General features: G+C 41.1%; 1 protein-coding gene across 8 annotated transcripts in view; it reads left to right on the top strand.

Annotated features, from left to right (window-relative positions):
• KIF13A (kinesin family member 13A) overlaps positions 1-18,932 on the top strand; it is a 217,604-nt gene that overhangs the window by 133,465 nt on the left and 65,207 nt on the right. For all 8 annotated transcript variants that reach the window (XM_027128456.1, XM_027128455.1, XM_027128452.1 and 5 more), the window contains 4 exons: positions 64-244; positions 2,936-3,023; positions 10,259-10,393; positions 11,076-11,188. In XM_027128456.1, coding sequence (XP_026984257.1) covers positions 64-244; positions 2,936-3,023; positions 10,259-10,393; positions 11,076-11,188 — 517 coding nt within the window. The remainder of the gene's footprint in view (positions 1-63; positions 245-2,935; positions 3,024-10,258; positions 10,394-11,075; positions 11,189-18,932) is intronic.

Genomic DNA, 18,932 nt, shown 5'->3' with positions numbered 1-18,932 from the left:
AGCTGAAGCATTACAGTTTGCTTCCTCTTCCATCCTCCTTTCTTTCTGCTCGCCCTTCTCCAGGCTCAGGAAAATCCTTCTCCATGATGGGCAATGCTGAGCAGCGGGGCCTCATTCCAAGGCTCTGCTGTGCTTTATTTCAAAGGATCTCTCTGGAGCAAAATGAGTCACAGACCTTTAAAGTTGAAGTATCCTATATGGAAATTTATAATGAGAAAGTTCGAGATCTTTTAGACCCCAAAGGGTAAGTTAGTGGTTGAAATTAACCTTGTCGTAGGGGTAATAATTTTAAGTGATCCTGAAGTTAAAGTTGCAGGTGAGTGTATGTATTTGCGCCCTTGGTCGGTACTCTAGTGTCAGTTCATTTACTGAGAAATCATCAGCTTCTCAAAGCCTGTTGGTATATCTAGTATTCATAGTTTATCCTATATTCGTGTATAAAGTTGCTTACATATGCCATTTAAAAGGATGTTTTTACTATTTTGTTATTTTTGCCACTGTGGTTTATTCATAAAAATTGAGTTAAAAATGACACATCGGTCCTTCCATTTATGTTGGAAAGTAGCACCTCTAAATTGGAGGCGAAGTGGTTGAAGGCTTCACATGACCCAGCCTAAGCAAGTCATTCTTTTCCAGGGATGTACACTGGAATCACTTGGGAGGCTTTTTAAGGATACACTGGCCTGAGCCCCCGCTCTAGCGCTTATGATTCAGTAGACCCAGGGAGAAACCCAGGCATCTGTATTTTTTAAAAGCTAGGTGATAAAAACCAGATGAGTTTCATAGAGGAAGGAGAGGGCCATTTACCTTTTTATTGATTTTAAAATAATATATATAAAAATTTAGAAAGTAGGTAAATGTAAGAAGAAATAAAAATGACCTATAATTCCATCACTCAGAAATAACTGCTGTTAACGCTTTGGTGCATTTTGATCCTGTGTTTCAAATCTATGGGGTGGATGTGGGGTATGCGTGTTTAGGTTCTTCTCTAAATACAATTCAATATCCTGAATTTTTTATATAACATGATGAAAATATTTTTAAATGTTTTTAGCAGCTGTATAATCAAGGGTATAATTAGAGGCATAAGATAAAAATTATGGATGGAAAGGAAGTGACCCAATCATCAGAAATAGTTTTAGTTATTAACTGTTTAATGCATATGAAAGAACGTTTACAATACATGTAAGGTTTAAAGAATAATAAAATCAATGACTGTCCTACTCACCGTTTGGCTTAATAAATGGAACATGACTGATATTTTTGAAGCCGCCTGTGTGCTTCTCTTTGATACTGTTTCAACTCCTACCATTCCTACTATTACGAATTTTTTTTTTTTTTACTATTACGAGTTTTATGTTTCTCATTATCTTCCTCCTCTTTAAGAGTTTACACATAATTTTGCACAATTTTTAACTGTGTGTAAGTGGCGTCATAATACATGTGTCCTTCGGTGACTTGCTACTTTTCCCCTCAATGATTCATTCGTTCTGATATATGAGGTAATAACTTATTGATTTTTACTGCTCTTTAGTATTCCACTGTATAATTATACCATAATTTATTTATTCTGTCTCCTGTCATTTGTGTGGTTTCCACTTTTTACCACTACTGTGCTGCTCTGAGCATTCTTGTACTACATTCCTCCTGGTGTACAAATGCAGGAGTTTCTAGGGAATACATCCAGAAGTGGAATTGTGGGTCAGAAGCTACAGCATCTTCAACTTTGGTACTGCAAACCTGTTTTCCGAAACGGTTGTACCAGTTTACACTCCCACCAGCAGTGTACAAGAATCCCAGATGTTAGACACCATCAGAAGCACTTGATATTGTGCTAGATTTATTTTTTCTTGCTCATGAATAGCATTAAAGAATCTCTGGTTGTGCCAACAGACTGAGCCGAGTTCTGAATCCTTGGGCATCAAAGCAGCTCTCTTGAAACTGTGCACTTGGTCTGCCCTTGTTTAGAGTACGGCAGAATTGCTTGCTGTCACATTGCATTCTTCATCCTTAAAATAACGTTAGTAAGACCTACTTTGTGGAATTGTGAGATTAAGATAAAGTGAGATAACTGAGAGGTTCTTAGGGAACAATGTCGAGACTTCGGGAAGTGCTCATTCTTAATTTCTTTTTTCCACACTTGAGTGATGCCAAGCATTGACTCTTGATTTGAAAAGTGATTAGTATCTGATGAAAAAGGTGACGTATACAATATGGCTATAATATATATTATAGCTTTGCTTTTCATCTCAGTTATCTATTGATAAGCTCTTCACATGGGTCCCAAACCAGGATTGCCATTTAAAAATTCAAAAGAGCCCTAAAATCTTCACCAGCAGAGCCAGTTCTAAATATAGGATAAATATCAGTAACTACAAACAGCGACTATACTATAACATTACTTTCTGTATAAAATGGTCAGCACAGAAGCAGCTTAAATCAATGCTGCTGATCTGAAAAGGTAAATTAAAACACTTTAATATTGTTCACTACTTGCTCAAAACCTTAAGACATTACTTACTGAGAATATGCTTATTTATAGAATAGCCTGAAGGTTAAATTCAATTCTGGCATGTTCTTTGCTTCATTTCCTTTTTTTCCCTCCTCCCACATGAAATTGAAGTTCATCTACTAAAGCAAGTTGGCCTAACGTAGTATTCTGTGTACTGGCTGTTTAGTTTGGGAGTAGAGATAGAATTTTTTAAATAGTACGTTACTTTAAATAGAAATCAGAGTATAAAAGACATTCCTCATAAGGAATGCTGTTTTGCTAATCCAAATAAAATAGCTTTTAGAATACTTTTTGATTGTTAAAAAAAAAATTCCTTTGAAATTGCAATCTTAGTTTCTGAGTACTTTTAAAAGTACTTTCTTTTTAGAAAGAAAAGCTCAAGTTGGGTCTGACTCATTCATTCCTTTTTCCTTTCTCTCAAAGGAGTAGACAGTCTCTTAAAGTTCGAGAGCATAAAGTTTTGGGACCGTATGTAGATGGTTTATCCCAACTGGCTGTCACTAGTTTTGAGGTAAGTGCCATTAAAAAAAAAAGTCATTTAAAAACTGACAGTAACTTGAAGTATATAGGTAATGTTGAATATATTTTTGTGTGAATGCTTTATAGCATATTGATGCCGTTCACGATCTCAGAAACCCAGTATTAACCACCCCAAACAGAAAGAAAGGGCTTTAATCACACTCTTTAGCCTGCTTGGTTGTGAGGGGTTTGCCGTATTGTTGGGAGGCCCAGTGTTTTGAGATTGCTGAATATTTTCACTCATAGCACTCTGCTGAAACAGTTCTCCCTGAAGTTTCCAGTGATGTCCTTCTGGACAAATCTGGACAAATGTAAACAGTATTTGGTAGTTATTTCAACCCTTTCTCTTTGACAGGGTCTCCTGCCTTAGTTTCCATTACTTTTCACTCTTCGGGTTCTTCTATTTTTCTGAATCGATCCTTCCTCCATTGACCCATTTCCTTTTCCTACTCCTTGACTTTTATGCTTTCTCATGTCCTGGCTCTATGTTTTGTCCCTATTTTTATTGTCATTACTTTGGAAATCCCATAAAAGAAACTGCTGTCTGTTGCTGAAGAATACCGATAAATAAATGAATGAGCAAATATATCCTTCCACTTAGAAGTACCATCTATGTGTTGTGTTTATCTTTGCATCATTTCAGGCTCAGTAGGACTAAAATTAATCTGCAAGATAACTCTCTCCAGCCATTTAAACATAGACAGTTCTATTATTGCTTAGATCAGAAATAAAGTGCAGTCATTACTTTGAAAACACTGAGATCCTGAAATGAATGAAGACCCCTCTGGCATGAAGATGCTAAGTCAGCACTTCTGCTAAGGTGCCTGGCTCGTAGCTCAGTGTTATAAGGATCAGTGTCTGTCTCCTCCTGTTACTCATTAGTAAGAGCTGAGGAATTTGTGATTTGCATTCAGCTCTGCCTCTTATTAGGTGTGGGAAGAGTTATTTGACCTCCATGAACTTCAGTGTCCTTGTGTGTAAAATCAGGAAAATACTTATTTTATAAAGTTCATCCATCAAAAATTGTTTAAGAGCCTTAGGTTCTGGGTGTCCTAAAGCAGGTGTACAGAGACGAAGAAGGAAAGTTTCCTGTCCTGGGAGAGCCACGGTGTTGGAGGAGGGAGGCAAATAATCAAGCAGTAGAGAGCTTTGCAGGAGAGTTAGAATAAAACAAGGTAACTACCGTTATTGAGTATCTGGAATGCTCAATAAATATTAGCTCTTTTCTCCTTAGTAACTTGCAAAGGGAAGAATAGGTACTTAACAGAGGAAGAAGACGATTGCAGGATGGAAAGAATGGGGGAGCGGCGGAGTCAAGATGGTGGTGTGGGAAGACGTGGAGTTAGCGTCTCCCCACAACTTGGGTGCCTGTGTGCCACTGGTGGGGGACTCTGATGCACAAGGAGATGAGAGGAACCCCAAAGTGAACCAGTAGGATGTAGGGGGACTGGGGGGGGGAGGAGAAGTGGAGGCCAGACAGGATCGGCACCCCTGAGGCTGGGGAGATCAGGAGAGGCAGGCAGGAGGAGCCATCCAGGAGGAGCGGGAGAGGAGTGGAGGGCGATTGCTCCTCCCACTCGGGCACAGGGAGCCTGCTGGGCTCCCAGGTGAGGTCCCCTGCCCTCTGAGACCAGGGGTGGGGGCACGCCTGGGACCCTTCTGTTCCTTGAGCCTAAGCCCCACCCCCACCCCCGCCAGCTCCCAGGGCCTTTTCCAGCCCTGTGGGTCCTGAGCATTGGCCCCACCCACCACCCAAACCTTGCCCTTGCTTAGGCCCCACCCTCCACAGCCAAGGCCTTCCTCCCCCCCCCGCCACCCCTCTTTTTTTTTGCCGCCCTAGGTGGCTTGCGGGATCTTGGTTCACAAACCTGGGTTCAGGCCAAAGCTCCTGTGGTGGGAGCTCCAAATCCAAACCACTGGACTAACAGAGAACCCCAGACCCCAGGGAATATTCATTGGAGTGAGGTCTCACGGAGTTCCTCATCTCAGCACCAAGACCCAGCTCTACCCAATAGCCTACAAACTCCAGTGTTGGAAGCCTCAGGCCAAACAACCAGTAAGACAAGAACACAATCCCACTCATAAAGAGAAAAAACCAAAACCAAAATGAGATGGCAAAAAAATATGTCACAGATGAAGAAGCAAGGTAAAAACCTACAAGACCAAATACATGAAGAGAAAATATGCAATCTACCTGAAGAAGAATTCAGAGTAACGATAGTAAAGATGATCCAGAATCTTGGAAATAAAATGGAGGCACAGATTGAGAAAATACAAGAAATGTTTAACAAAGATCTAGAAGAACTAAAGACCAAACAAACAGAGATAAACAACAAAATAACTGAAACGAAAAATACACTAGAAGGAATCAATAACAGAATAACTGAGGTAGAAAAACGAATAAGTGACCTGGAAGACAAAACGGTGGAAATAACTGCCGAGGAGCAGAATAAAGAAAAAAGAATGAAAAGAATTGAGGACAGTCTCAGAGACCTCTGGGACAACACTAGACGCAGCAACATTTGAATTACAGGGATCCCAGAAGAAGAAGAGAAAAAGAAAGGGACTGAGAAAATATTTGAAGAGATTATAGTTGAAAACTTCCCTAGCATGGGAAAGGAAATAGTCACCCAAGTCCAGGAAAGACAGAGAGTCCCATATAGGATAAACCCTAGGAAAAACACCAAGACACATATTAATCAAACTAACAAAAATTAAATTCAAAGAAAAAATATTAAAAGCAGCAAGGGAAAAACAAAAAATAACGTACAAAGGACTCCCCATAAGGTTCCAGCTGATATTTCAGTGGAAACTCTCCAGGCCAGAAGGGAGTGGCAGGATATACTTAGAGGGATGAAAGGGAAGAACCTACAACCAAGATTACTCTGCCCAGCAAGGATCTCATTCAGATTTGATGGAGAAGTCAAAAGCTTTTCAGACAAGCAAAAGCTAAGAGAATTCAACACCACCACACCAGCTTTACAACAAATGTTAAAGAAACTTCTCTAAGCAGGAAAGACAAGAGAAGAAAAAGACCCACAAAAACACCTCAATACATAAGGCAAATGCTAACAACCGTGAAAGGAGAAATCGACAGTAACACAATAATAGAAGGGGACTTTAACACTCCACTTACACCAATGGACAGATCATCCAAACAGAAAATAAAGAAACACAAGCTTTAAATAACACAATAGACCAGATAGATCTAATTGATGTTTATAGAACATTCCACCCAAACGTGGTAGAATACACTTTCTTCTAAAGTGCACATGCAACATTCTCCAGGATAGATCACACCTTGGGTCACAAATCAAGCCTCAGAAAATTTAAGAAAATTGAAATCGTATCAGGCATCTTTTCCGACCACAATGCTATGAGATTGGAAATCGATTAAAGGAAAAAAACTGTAAGAAACACAAATACATGGAGGCTAAACAGTGCACTACTAAATAACCAAGAGATTACTGAAGAAATCAAAGAAGAAAGTAAAAAATTCATAGAAACAAATGACAATGAAAACACGCCAACCCAAAACCTATGGGACGCAGCAAAAGCAGTTCTAAGAGGGAGGTTTAGAGCAATATAGTTTCACCTCAAGAAATAAGAAAAATCTCAAATAAGCAATCTAACCCTACACTTAAAACAACTAGAGAAAGAAGAACAAAGAAACCCAAAGTCAGTAGAAGGAAAGAAATCATGAAGATCAGAGCAGAATTAAATGAAACAGAAATGAAGAAAACAATAGCAAAGATCAATAAAACTAAAAGCTGGTTCTTTGAGAAGATAAACAAAATTGATAAACCCTTAGCCAGACTCATTAAGAAAAAAAGGGAGAGGACACAAATCAATAAAATTAGACATGAAAAGGGAGAAATCACAACTGACACTGCAGAAATACAGAGGATGATAAGAGACTACTACAAACAACTATATGCCAATAAAATGGACAACCACGAAGAAATGGACAAAGTCTTGGAAAGGTACAATTTTCCAAGACTGAACCAGTAAGAATTAGACAATATAAACAGACCTATCACAAGTAATTAAATTGAAACTGTAATTAAAAATCTTCCAGCAAACAAAAGTCCAGGACCATATGGCTTCACAGGCAAATTCTGTCAAACATTTAGAGAAGGGCTAACACCAGTCCTTCTCAAACTCTTCCAAAAAATTGCAGAGGGAGAAACGCTTCCAAATTCATTCTACAAAGCCACTATCACCCTGATACTAAAACCAGAAAAAGATGTCACAAAAAAAGAAAATTATAGACCAGTATCACTGATGAACATAGATGCAAAAATCCTGAACAAAATACTAGCAAACAGAATCCAACAGCGCATTAAAAGGATCATAAACCATGATCAACTGGGATTTATCCCAGGGATTCAAGGATTGTTCAGTATACGCAAATCAATACAACACATTAACAAGTTAAGGAATAAAAACCATATGATCATCTCAATAGATGCAGAAAAAGCTTTTGACAAAATTCAACACCCGTTTATGATAAAAACTCTCCAGAAAATGGGCAAAGAGGGAACCTCCCTCAATATAGTAAAGGCCATATATGACAAACCCACAGCAAACATCATACTCAATGGTGAAAAACTGAAAGCATTTCCACTAAGATCAGGAACAAGACAAGGATGTCCACTCTCACCACTCTTATTCAACATAGTTTGGAAGTCCTCGCCTCAGCAGTCAGAGAAGAAAAAGAAAAGGAATACAAATTGGAAAAGAAGAAGTAAAACTGTCACTGCCGATGACACGATAGTATACATAGAAAATCCTAAAGGTGCCACCAGAAAACTACTAGAACTAATCAATGAATTTGGTAAGATTGCAGGTTACAAAATTAATGCACAGAAATCTCTGGCATTCCTATACACCAACAACAAAAAATCAGAGAAATTAAGGAAACACTCTCATTTACCATTGCAACAAAAAGAATAAAATACTTAGGAATAAACTTGCTTAAGGAGACAAAAGGCTTGTACTCAGAAAACTATAAAACACTGATGAAAGAAATCGAAGATGACATAAACAGATGGAGAAATATACCATGTTCTTGGGTTAGAAGAATCAATATTGTGGAAATGACTGTACTACCCAAAGCAATCTACAGATTCAGTGTAATCCCTATCAAACTACCAATAGCATTCTTCACAGAATTAGAACAAAAAATTTTACAATTCATATGGAAACACAAAAGACCCCGAATAGCCAAAGCAAACTTGAGAAAGAAAAATGGAGTTGGAGGAATCAGGCTCACTGACTTCAAATTATACCACAAAGCTACAGTAATCAAGACAGTATTGTACTGGCACAGAAACAGAAATATAGATCAATGGTGCAGGATAGAATGCCCAGAGGTAAACCCATGCACATATGGGCACTTAATTTATGACAAAGGAGGCAAGAACATACAATGGAGAAAAGACAGCCTCTTCAATAAGTGGTGCTGGGAAAACCACCGTTACATGTAAAAGAATGAATTTAGAACACTACCTAACACCATACAGAAAAATAAAGTCCAAATGGATTAAAGACTTAAATGTAAGATCAGACACTATAAAACTCTTAGAAGAAAACACTCTTTGACATAAACCACAGCAAGATCTTTTGTGACCCACTTCCTAGAGTAATGGAAATAAAAACAAAAACAAATGGGATTTAATTAAACTTAAAAGCTTTTGCACAACAAAGGAACCATAAACAAGACAAAAAGACCGCCCTCAGAATGGGCGAATATATTTGCAAATGAAACAATAGACAACAGATTAGTCTACAAAATATACAAACAGCTCATGGAGCTCAATATCAAAAAAACAAACAATCCAGTTAAAAAATGGGCGGAAGACCTAAATAGACATTTCACCAAGGAAGACATACATATATGGCCAAGAGGCACATGAAAAGATGCTCAGCATCACTAATTATTAGAGAAATGCAAATCAAAACTGCAATGAGTTATCACCTCACACTACTCAGAATGGCCATTATCAAAAAATCCAGAAACAGTAAATGCTGGAAAGGGTGTGGTGAAAAGGGAACCCTCCTGCACTGTTGGTGGGAATGTAAATTGATACAACCACTATGGAAAATCGTATGGAGGTTCCTTAAAAAACTAAAAATAGAATTACCATGTGACCCAGCTATCCCACTACTGGACATATACCCTGAGAAAACCACAATTCAAAAAGAGACATGTACTACAATGTTCATTGCAGCACTATTTACAGTAGCCAGGACATGGAAGCAAGCTAAGTGTCCATCGACAGATGAATGGATAAAGAAGATGTGGCACATATATAGAATGGAATATTACTCAGCCATAAAAAGAAACGAAAACTGTAGTTATCTGTAGTGAGGTGGATGGCCCTAGAATCTGTCCTACAGAGTGAAGTAAGTCAGAAAGAGAAAAACGAATACCGTATGCTAATGCATATATATGGAATTAAAAAAAGAAAACAAAAAACTGGTAGTGATGATGAACCTAGTTGCAGGGCAGGAATAAAGAAGTAGACCTAGAAAATGGACTTGAGTACATAGGGTGGGAGGGCAAAGCTGGGGTGAAGTGAGAGTAGCATCGATGTAAATACACTACCGAATGTAAAATAGTTGGCTGGTAGGAAGCAGCCGCATAGCACAGGGAGATCTGCTCGGTCCTCTGCGATGACCTAGCAGGTGGGATAGGGAGGATGGGAGGGAGGCTCAAGAGGGAGGGGATATGGGGACATGTGTATGCATATGGATGATTCGCTTTGTTGTGCAACAGAAACTAACACAGTATTGTGAAGCAATTATACTCCAATAAAGATCTATTAAAAAAAATAAAGTAAAACAAAACCTCTGTTGAGCACAGGGAATTCTACTCAATACTCTGTAATGACCTCTATGGGGAAAGAATCTAAAAAATGAGCGGATGTATGTATATGTATAACCAAATCACTTTTCTGTACAGCAAAAGCTAATACAACATTGTAAATCCAACTATACTCCAATAGAAATTTTTAAAAATAAATAAAAAGAATGGGGGAAACATTTCATCCACTAGAAAGCACTGAGGGAGTGGAAGCTCGAAACAGGCTCTGTGGAGGAGAAGCAGGAGGTTTATATGGAAGGGTGGTGACAGATGCGTCATAATTAACACATATGCTTGATGGGCAGGATGCTGTTCTTGGGTTTTTTGCTTCTAATATTTTCCCTCTGCTTTTTCTCTAGGATATCGAGTCATTGATGTCTGAGGGAAATAAGTCTCGGACGGTAGCTGCGACCAACATGAATGAAGAGAGTAGCCGCTCCCATGCTGTGTTCAACATCATCATCACACAGACGCTGTATGACCTACAGTCTGGGGTGAGGGATCGGGTGGAACCTTCGGTAGCAGTGAAAGAGCTCTACCTTCATGAGTGAACTGTTTCGTGACTGGATTCAGTTCCTGGGAACTTTACGCCAGCTCTTCTGCTCACTAGATGAGCTACTTTGCTTTTACATCATTTAATTTGTTAGGTCTTACTTTATATATGACATTTTTTAAAAAATCGGATTCCTTGTATAAACTCCCTAAAGAACGTGATGATGTCACCGTACAGCTTTTACTATGTATCCTTTCATACTGAAATTCCCCTAAAAACAACTGGGTTTACTTCATAGTCATTAAGGGATATTAAAGAGGAAACCACAACATTTAGCCTAAAGAAAGCTTTTTCAAAAAAAGAAGGATTTGACCTGAATACGGAGGAATCCTCATGTCCTGGAATGTTCTCGTAGGTGCATAAAAGCTCCAGCTTTCTGACTGTATTCTGGAAAGCCCAGTGCACTTGCTTCCCAACTACAAAACAAAATGCCACACTGCTACGCCAACCTAAATTTTGCCCGTGAAACTGCTAGTCCAAGAACTCTTCTTACAATTTAAGATCTTCTTGAGGAGTATGCCTTGTTGTAGCGGGATGGCTTTTGTTGTGGTGCTGAGATATATGTAGATGTCTGTGTGGTTTCTGCACTCATGTGTGTCGTTTCTCTCGTTTCTCACGACTAGAATTCGGGAGAGAAAGTGAGCAAGGTCAGCTTGGTGGACCTGGCGGGTAGCGAGAGAGTGTCTAAAACGGGAGCCGCGGGAGAGCGACTGAAAGAAGGCAGCAACATTAACAAGTAAGAGGCTGGTGCAACTCCCGCGTTAAACTGGAACACCCCACCCAGCTTCTCGTGTGCCTGGGGGACTTGTCGCATTACCAGGGGTCAGATGGCTCTGATCACAGATGGTTCAGAGTCTGTGTAGCTTTAATGAACTGGGTTGAAGAAGAACATTCACCTGCCTCTATTGAGATGCATGAGGTTTAGTAAAATGCCTCAAACATTGTACAAACACCCAGTGTATCACTGTATAATATCGTCTTAGGTGAACGCAAGTTGCAATTTTGCAAATCAAATCATATCTTAAATTTAACTCGAGGAGCTTATTCTGAAGAGAAAATCTGCTTCGAATCCCTTTGTAAGGCTAATACGATTTAAACATCAATATCTCCCCCCAAAAAGTAACATTTATTGACGAACTGCCGTCCTGAAATCTCACTCTGCCTGAGTGCCTGCAGCATGCCCAGGGATGTGGTGAAGGCTGGAGGAGAGCCGAGGTGCAGGGTGTGTAGGAGTTGGCCCGGTGGCTGAGGAGATGAAGGCATTTCACTCAGAGGGTACAGCAAAGGCACAGTAAATGCCCATAATGTGCTTAGAACAAAGCCTGGCACATAGTATACACTGAATAAATATTAACGGTTGTAGCTATTTTTATAAGCTGTATAAACAGCATGAGTAGAAAGTAGCTTAGTTTGTACTTGAACTTTTCTGTTGAGACATAATAACTTGGGGTTTTGTTTAGGACAGAAGGTGACAAGAGGTAATATAGTCAGGAACATGTTTGTGCAGCTTGCATTTCAAAATGGTACCGGCACATTGTAATTTTACAAAAGTTTAAAATTAGCAGGGAAATATCACCCCCTCTATCAGATGGACAGAGCCGTGCTCACTGCACAGACTGCTGCTTTACGGGGTTAACTTCCAGTCATTCTGTCTCCTGCTCTAATAACAAAGGATTTTGCTCTATTTCATGACAAAGCATTATAGGAGCCCAGGCGGGCATACAGCTCTGCATTCCAAAATGAGTGCAAGAACCAGGATGGGGAAGCAGAAATGAGGGTGTGAGGATGCAGGTACCAAAGAAAAGAGTGTCACCCCTCCTAGACATTTGTTTACTGGTGCTAAGCCATGCCAGCCCTTTGCCTGTATCTACACTTGTGGGAAGCCACTGGGAATTCTGTGCTGTGAATTTATGGAAATTTTGAGTATGGCTGGCCTTCATGTGTAACAATCACTAGTTTCTTTTAACCTCTTACTATATGCCAGGCACTGTTCTGAATGCTCTATATGTAATAACTCACATCAGCATCGTGAGATGGGTCTATTACACCCATTTTACAGATGAGGAAAGCAAGGCAGAGAGCACTGGAATAACATATCCAGGGTCACAAAACTCTAAGCGTGGATCTTAGATTTGGTTGTAGGCAGTTTGGCTCGAGAGCCCAGACTCACCCCACTGCTGTAAGTGGGGTGCCCAAGTGTTCTGTTTGCCGGAAAGAGTCCTGATTGATACTTTTGTCCCAGAGGAAATATTAATAGTGCCCCCTTCAATTTGGACACTAAATTATGTAGTGTCTCAAACTGGACTACCCGAAGGCCACATGATAACATGATTTAGGTACTCCAGCTACTGGCTCTTTTCCATTATGACTTAATGGATTGAATGGCATTCTCTTAGCTTCCTATCATCTTTCCTTAGTTATATACTGGCTCTTTCACAAATGGATGTATGTATTCCTTACTACTAGTCTGTGAGATATCTACATTTTTATGGTTCTTTTTAGTTTTGGGAGCACTTTCATATGCATTATTTCATGTGAGGTTCATTATATGTATCTTTTTCTCTGTTTAAAGATGAGGTTGGAGATATTTAAGTAGTATGAATAAAAGCTGAGCAGACGTTTATTAAGCCTCTGCTATGTGTCTGGCACTGCCTTGGATGTGGGGATGCAAGAGGATCTTAGATATTGTTGTAGACAGAATATTGCTTGCCTGTCCTCCAAATATGTCCGGGTCCTAATTCCCAAAACATGTGCACATTTTACCTCACAAAGGGATTTTGCAGATGTGATTAAGTTAAAGATTTTGAGATGAGAAGATGATTCGGGTGGGTCTGATGTAATCAGAAAGCTCCTTATAAGTGAAAGAAGGAAGTGGCAGAGCCAGCGTCAGGGTGACGTGGGTGAGAAAGACCTCACAGTCCATTGCTCGCGTGAGGATGGAGGAAGGGGCCATGGGCCGAGAGACGTGGGCACCTGGAAAAGGCGAGGAAACGGTTCTCCCCTCGAGCCTCCCGAAGGCACGAAGCACTGTCGGCACCTTGGTTTTAGCTCAGGGAAGCACATTCTGGACTTCTGGCCTCCAGAACTGTAAGATGATACAGTTGTGTTGTTTTAGGCCACTGTGTCTCTGGTTACTTGTTACAGCATGATTGCTGCCCTCGAGGAGCACATAGGTTAGGATACAGTAAGTTACTTCATTCGAAAAAGCAAAAGGAGGTGGGGGGATTTTCTCGAGCAGGTGATGTTGAGAAGTGCTACGTCACCCAGCATTGAAGCATGTTTTTATAGGACACATTGACCAGCCTGTGGATGTTTGCCAAGTTGGTCTTGTGCTTTTCCCAAAATAACTGGCTCGAAGGGAGTGGAGCCGTCTCTGAACCCTTTCCCTTGAACCTTAATCCAGGCCTTTTTTCTTTACCCCACACATCTCTCTCAGCTCCCTGAGTTGGTGCATATATGCCGGCAGCCCACTGTGTGTCCAGGTCTCCACCAAGTGTCCTCCAAGTTCTCAGCATGGTCATTGGTACTTAGTCACTGAATTGATGGGACATCTTCTCACAGTAGGACCATGCTGTGGTCTGCACAGCTGTCTTAGAGACCTTTGTAGAAAGAGAGGCCCATAGTCCTTTACCTGCAGTTCCAAAATCCAAAGTGCTCTGAAAACCAAGTGCTTTTCTGATTTTCTTCATAGCTCACTTGTTGGTGAACCCTCACCTGAACTCTCATGAGGTCTTTATCTTCATTTATGGTCTTTATTTACTCATTTAGTGTGGCCATTCATAAGTTTAGCTGCAGAAACGTTAATGAATTTTACTATGGGCTGCTGTCCCAGATCCCACCAGTGGTCATGGGTAAGTGTATGCACTGAACTTCCTCAAATCCAAAATATTCTGAATTTCAAAACACATGTGGCCCCAAGGATATCCAATAAGAGATAAATGGACCTGCACTTTTTTGTTCCGTTTAGCAAATATGTGTTGAACACCGACTGGGCATAAGAAGAAAGGGGTGAGTAAGATCAGACCCTGGCCTCAGGAAGTTCAAGGTCCAGTGGGGAAGGAGACCTTTGGAGGAGTGATATTAATACATTAACTGCCATAGAAACTTACACACAGGGTGCGGTGGGGACATGGGTGACAACACAGCTGGCAGGTTTGCGGGAGGCTTCCCAGAGGAGACACGGGAGCTTCTTAGTTACAGAAACTAGGGGTGTGACCTTTCCGTGCCTCTGTTTCCTCACCTGTAAAATGTGGATGAGCAAACACTGTGAGTAAGGCTGTTGTGAGGATTAAATTAGTGACTACTTGTAGCATGCTTAGAACAGGCCTACCCCTAGTAAGCTCTATGTTAAGTGTGTATTCGTAAAATAAATAGTGTATTGAAACTGCTGCCTGATAGTTCCACAAATGGTTTTTTTAAGCCTTAAAATCAGTGCCCAGTGGAGGGCTAAAATTAAAGAAATCTCTGACATGTCTCCTAAGCTTTCTCTCAGCCTCCTACTGGGGCTTCTTTATATGGAACATTAATAATCCTCTTAAGCAGACCTGCCAGGGACTTCACACGGACATTAGTGTCTGCTTAATGGGCTATGGATTTAGGGGCTTCATCTCTCCTTAGGCTCTTAAGAGCTTTACAGCACACGTTATTCCTTCACGCGGAGAGCTAAGGCACTGTATGGCTGTACCGCCAAGGCCTGTTCCGGACCGGGGAGGGATAGGTCATCTGTAGACCATCTTCAGAGGGGACGCGTCTGGGAATCCGTCTGCTGCTCCTCTGTCTACTGAGGGCGGAAGGACGAAGTCTTTTTCTGCTCCTGGAGACTGGTTGGTTCAGCTTCTCTGAGAACTCACTTAGATCATGGAACACTCTCTAATACCCCTAGGAATGTCATTGAAAATGGTTCTGTTCTATTCTCAGCAATGGCCAACCATTAAATGCCAACAGTATTCATCTAATGAGTATCTTCCCCAGTCTCCTTTCCATTTCAATCACTGTGGTTAATAATAAAGTATATACTAAACATATCCAAAAATGGGCTCTACTGAACACTTGTTTGAGGGATATTAATATATGTTACTGCTAGGATTCTGTCATATAATTTGTTTTTGTTTTTGTTTTTGTTTTTGCGGTACGCGGGCCTCTCACTGCTGTGGCCTCTCCTGTTGCGGAGCACAGGCTCCGGACGTGCAGGCTCAGCAGCCATGGCTCACGGGCCCAGCCGCTCCGTGGCATGTGGGATCTTCCCGGCCGGACCGGGGCACGAACCCGCGTCCCCTGCATCGGCAGGCGGACTCTCAACCACTGCGCCACCAGGGAAGCCCCTATAATTTGTTTTAATAACTTATAAGCACAATGTTTGTAATGTTTCATGTGACTCAATCCTTTTTTTCTTCTTGAGCACCCTCCATGACTCTTGTTCATTTCCCCTCGGAAACCTCATTTCAGTGGGTTTTGCCTGCAGAACTAAACATGAACTTGTACCAGGGGAGAATAAAAGTGGCCTGCCTTCTGTCCATTATTCAGGGGCGGGTGGGGGTCCTTGTTAATTTACCACTTGTGCATTGCAGGGTCCACATATGTGAAGAAAGAAATCTGAATAAATGTCTCTGTATTAAACACAAGAGACCCACAGGGACAGAGCAAAAATTTGCTCCTGAGGATGCAGTAGCCACATCTTTTGGGACATGTGCCATTGTTACTTCAGTGTTTCCCAAAACATTCTTGTGAAATACTAGTTCCTCAAGTGGCTCTGGGGAGAAAAAGACCCCTGGATAAATAATTTTGAGAAAGGCTACTTATAAAGCCTTCCTTGGGAGATTCCCAGTGCTAAAAGCACTCAGAAATCCTGTAGTCATGAATCCCGTATAACTTCATGATTCCCTGAGCTTACTTGATGACAGAATTCTAGGTATACCATATATTAATGTCTCCAGAACAAATGTGCAAAAGAATGTTTTTTTTTGGGGGGGGGGAATGTTCGTATATGCTTTTTTATTACAACACAGCAATTGAAATGGAAATGAGATTGGGAATGATACTCATTAGATGAACATTTGAGTTTAATGATTTGCATTAGTCACTGGAAAACAGTGGTGAGTGGAAATGAGGCCCATACTGTAGATATAACTGTTTTCTTTCCTCTCCTGTCATGTGATGGTGCTGTCCTTTCACCATAATTTTCCACATAAATTGCCACTTTGCATTTCTCCTTTCCTGTAAGGAGTGGGGACTTCCTGGGGAAGAGGGCTAAACTCAGTTCCACTAACTTCATCATCTTTTGACTAATTCTGTAAAAGCCAAGGATTGCATTATGCTGTAAGCAACAGAAACCACTGCAATGACAACCAAGTGATGAGTTCATCTTTCTCGCTTAACAAGAAGTCAGAGGCAGGCCCAGCACCTCAGAAATCCTATGAGGCACACAGCTGTATGTACTAACCTTAGTGTGTGTTCATGCGGTTCTCATGACCTCAAGACAGCTCTACCATTCCAGGCATTGTATCCATATCTGTGTTCCAAACAAGATGGGGAAATGACCACCGGCTTCTGTCAGCTGACTATGTACCGTTTCTATCAGGAGAACCATAGCCTGCTCGGAAGCCCCTCCCAGGAATATCTCCCTATATCTCATTGGCCAGAACTGTGTTTCATGGCTTCTCCGAGCTGCAGAGGACTCTGTAGAGATTTTAGCTCGGTTCATCCTTCCCAGCAAAATCAGGTGTCCGTTAGCAAGTAAGAAAGGGGAAAATGGATATTGGGCCAGCACCCACAGAGTGTACCCAAACCGGCCTTGAATTAGTCCTTTGTAGAAAGAGGTTCGTCTTCTGTTCTTCACTGTATTCTAGACTCAGCGTAGTAACTTGGCAAATATTGACTGCGTGCTTTCTGTAAGCCAGGCGTAGCAGTCTCTGCTGCCACGGTGGTCACAGTCTAAGTAGAAAGAGCAGTGCATACACGGCTGACTCTGATAAAGTTTAATAAGTCCTACAGTTATGATCTTAGAAAAAGATCACTGGAAACGTAGGTAAAATAGATTTGAAATCCATCCTAGACATTATAGATAACTCACATCACATCATATCTACTCCTAAGAGAAGGAATCTGGTGATTGGAGTTTCAAGGGAAACTAGGTAGGTTTAAGGAAGGTATAGAAAAGCAAAAAAAAAAAAAAAGTTGAATTATGACAATTTTTAAAATTGGGGTATAGTTGCTTTACAATGTTGTGTTGGTTTCTGCTGTACAGTGAAGTGAATCAGCTGTATGTATACATATAAATGACAATTTTTTTTTCAGCAAGCCACTTTTATTTTGATCCTCCTGAGTTTTATTTTTGATCCTCCTGAGTTTTATTTACTCTCTTTCTGATCCCGAATTCTCCCTTGTTATAGTTGGCTGTCTGTTTTTTTTGTTCTTTTTTTGTTTTTTTGCGGTACGCGGGCCTCTCACTGTTGTAGCCTCTCCCGTTGCAGAGCACAGGCTCCGGACGCGCAGGCTCAGCGGACCGGCGCATGAACCCGTGTCCCCTGCATCGGCAGGCGGACTCTCAACCACTGCGCCACCAGGGAAGCCCCTGGCTGTCTGTTTATAGATGTTATCCCCTGGCCTAAGTCTTCCTTCCTCCGCAGCCAGCCCCTCCCCCTTCTCCTCCCGACCACCCCCACCCCCCACCCCGCCAGGACTCGTGGTGAGAGATTTAACCATTAGGAACTTCCTCACTGTCTCCACCTCCAGCAGGTTCAGGAAAGGAGCGGTGCTTTCCTAGAATGAGAATGATTCCTGGAGTAATGTTTTCAGCCCCTAAAATTGGCAAAACACTCCCACCCCATTCTGACACCCATGAGCTGCCTGTTTGCCTCCAGGCTGAAACAGCAGGGCTAGCAGCGTCCATAATTTGTTATTTTGTTATATTTTTAAGGTCCCTGGAAATAAAATTCCTATTAAAATATGTAAGCCTGGTGTTCAGCTTTCAGACGTTGAACTTTCAAATGATTTTTAGCATCCTAGATGCCCTTGGATCACTGCAGGGGGGAACCCAGAAAGGGGGGGGGTGGCATGGACCCCTCGTCACTGGATAACCTGGTGACCTCTCCGACATCACCGAGTCCCACTCATTCTGCAGTTTATTTCTTTTTGTTCCAAGAGGACCATATTAGGTTCGGATGAAGTTCTTGTTTTGACTGTATGCACACCGTTAGGTAAAGAGCATGGCTTCTACAAGTGTTAAGCTTCTCTAACTGAATCAGTTATAGAGCTGTAGGACCACTGTTAACCTCAGAATTGCCGATACTGACCCTTGAGTCGCTGAGCTCTTTGTAGTTGGTATGAATTAAAGTAATATCTGCTGCATTTGGGTATGAAAAATTGGGGATAGTCCAAAGAGTTGCTTCCAAATGAAAATTTCATTTCAATAGTAGCAAAATATGAAAAATGCCCAGTATTCTATATCTAAAGCAGAAATGTGTTTTTGCCTTATATTGAAC

Source organism: Aethalodelphis obliquidens, unplaced genomic scaffold (genome assembly GCF_003676395.1).
Source record: "Aethalodelphis obliquidens isolate GAN/ISIS:26980383/991018 unplaced genomic scaffold, ASM367639v1 scaffold34, whole genome shotgun sequence".
NCBI lineage: Eukaryota > Metazoa > Chordata > Mammalia > Artiodactyla > Delphinidae > Aethalodelphis > Aethalodelphis obliquidens.
Note: the sequence above shows the minus strand (reverse complement) of the source record. Positions and strands in the feature narration are given on the sequence as shown.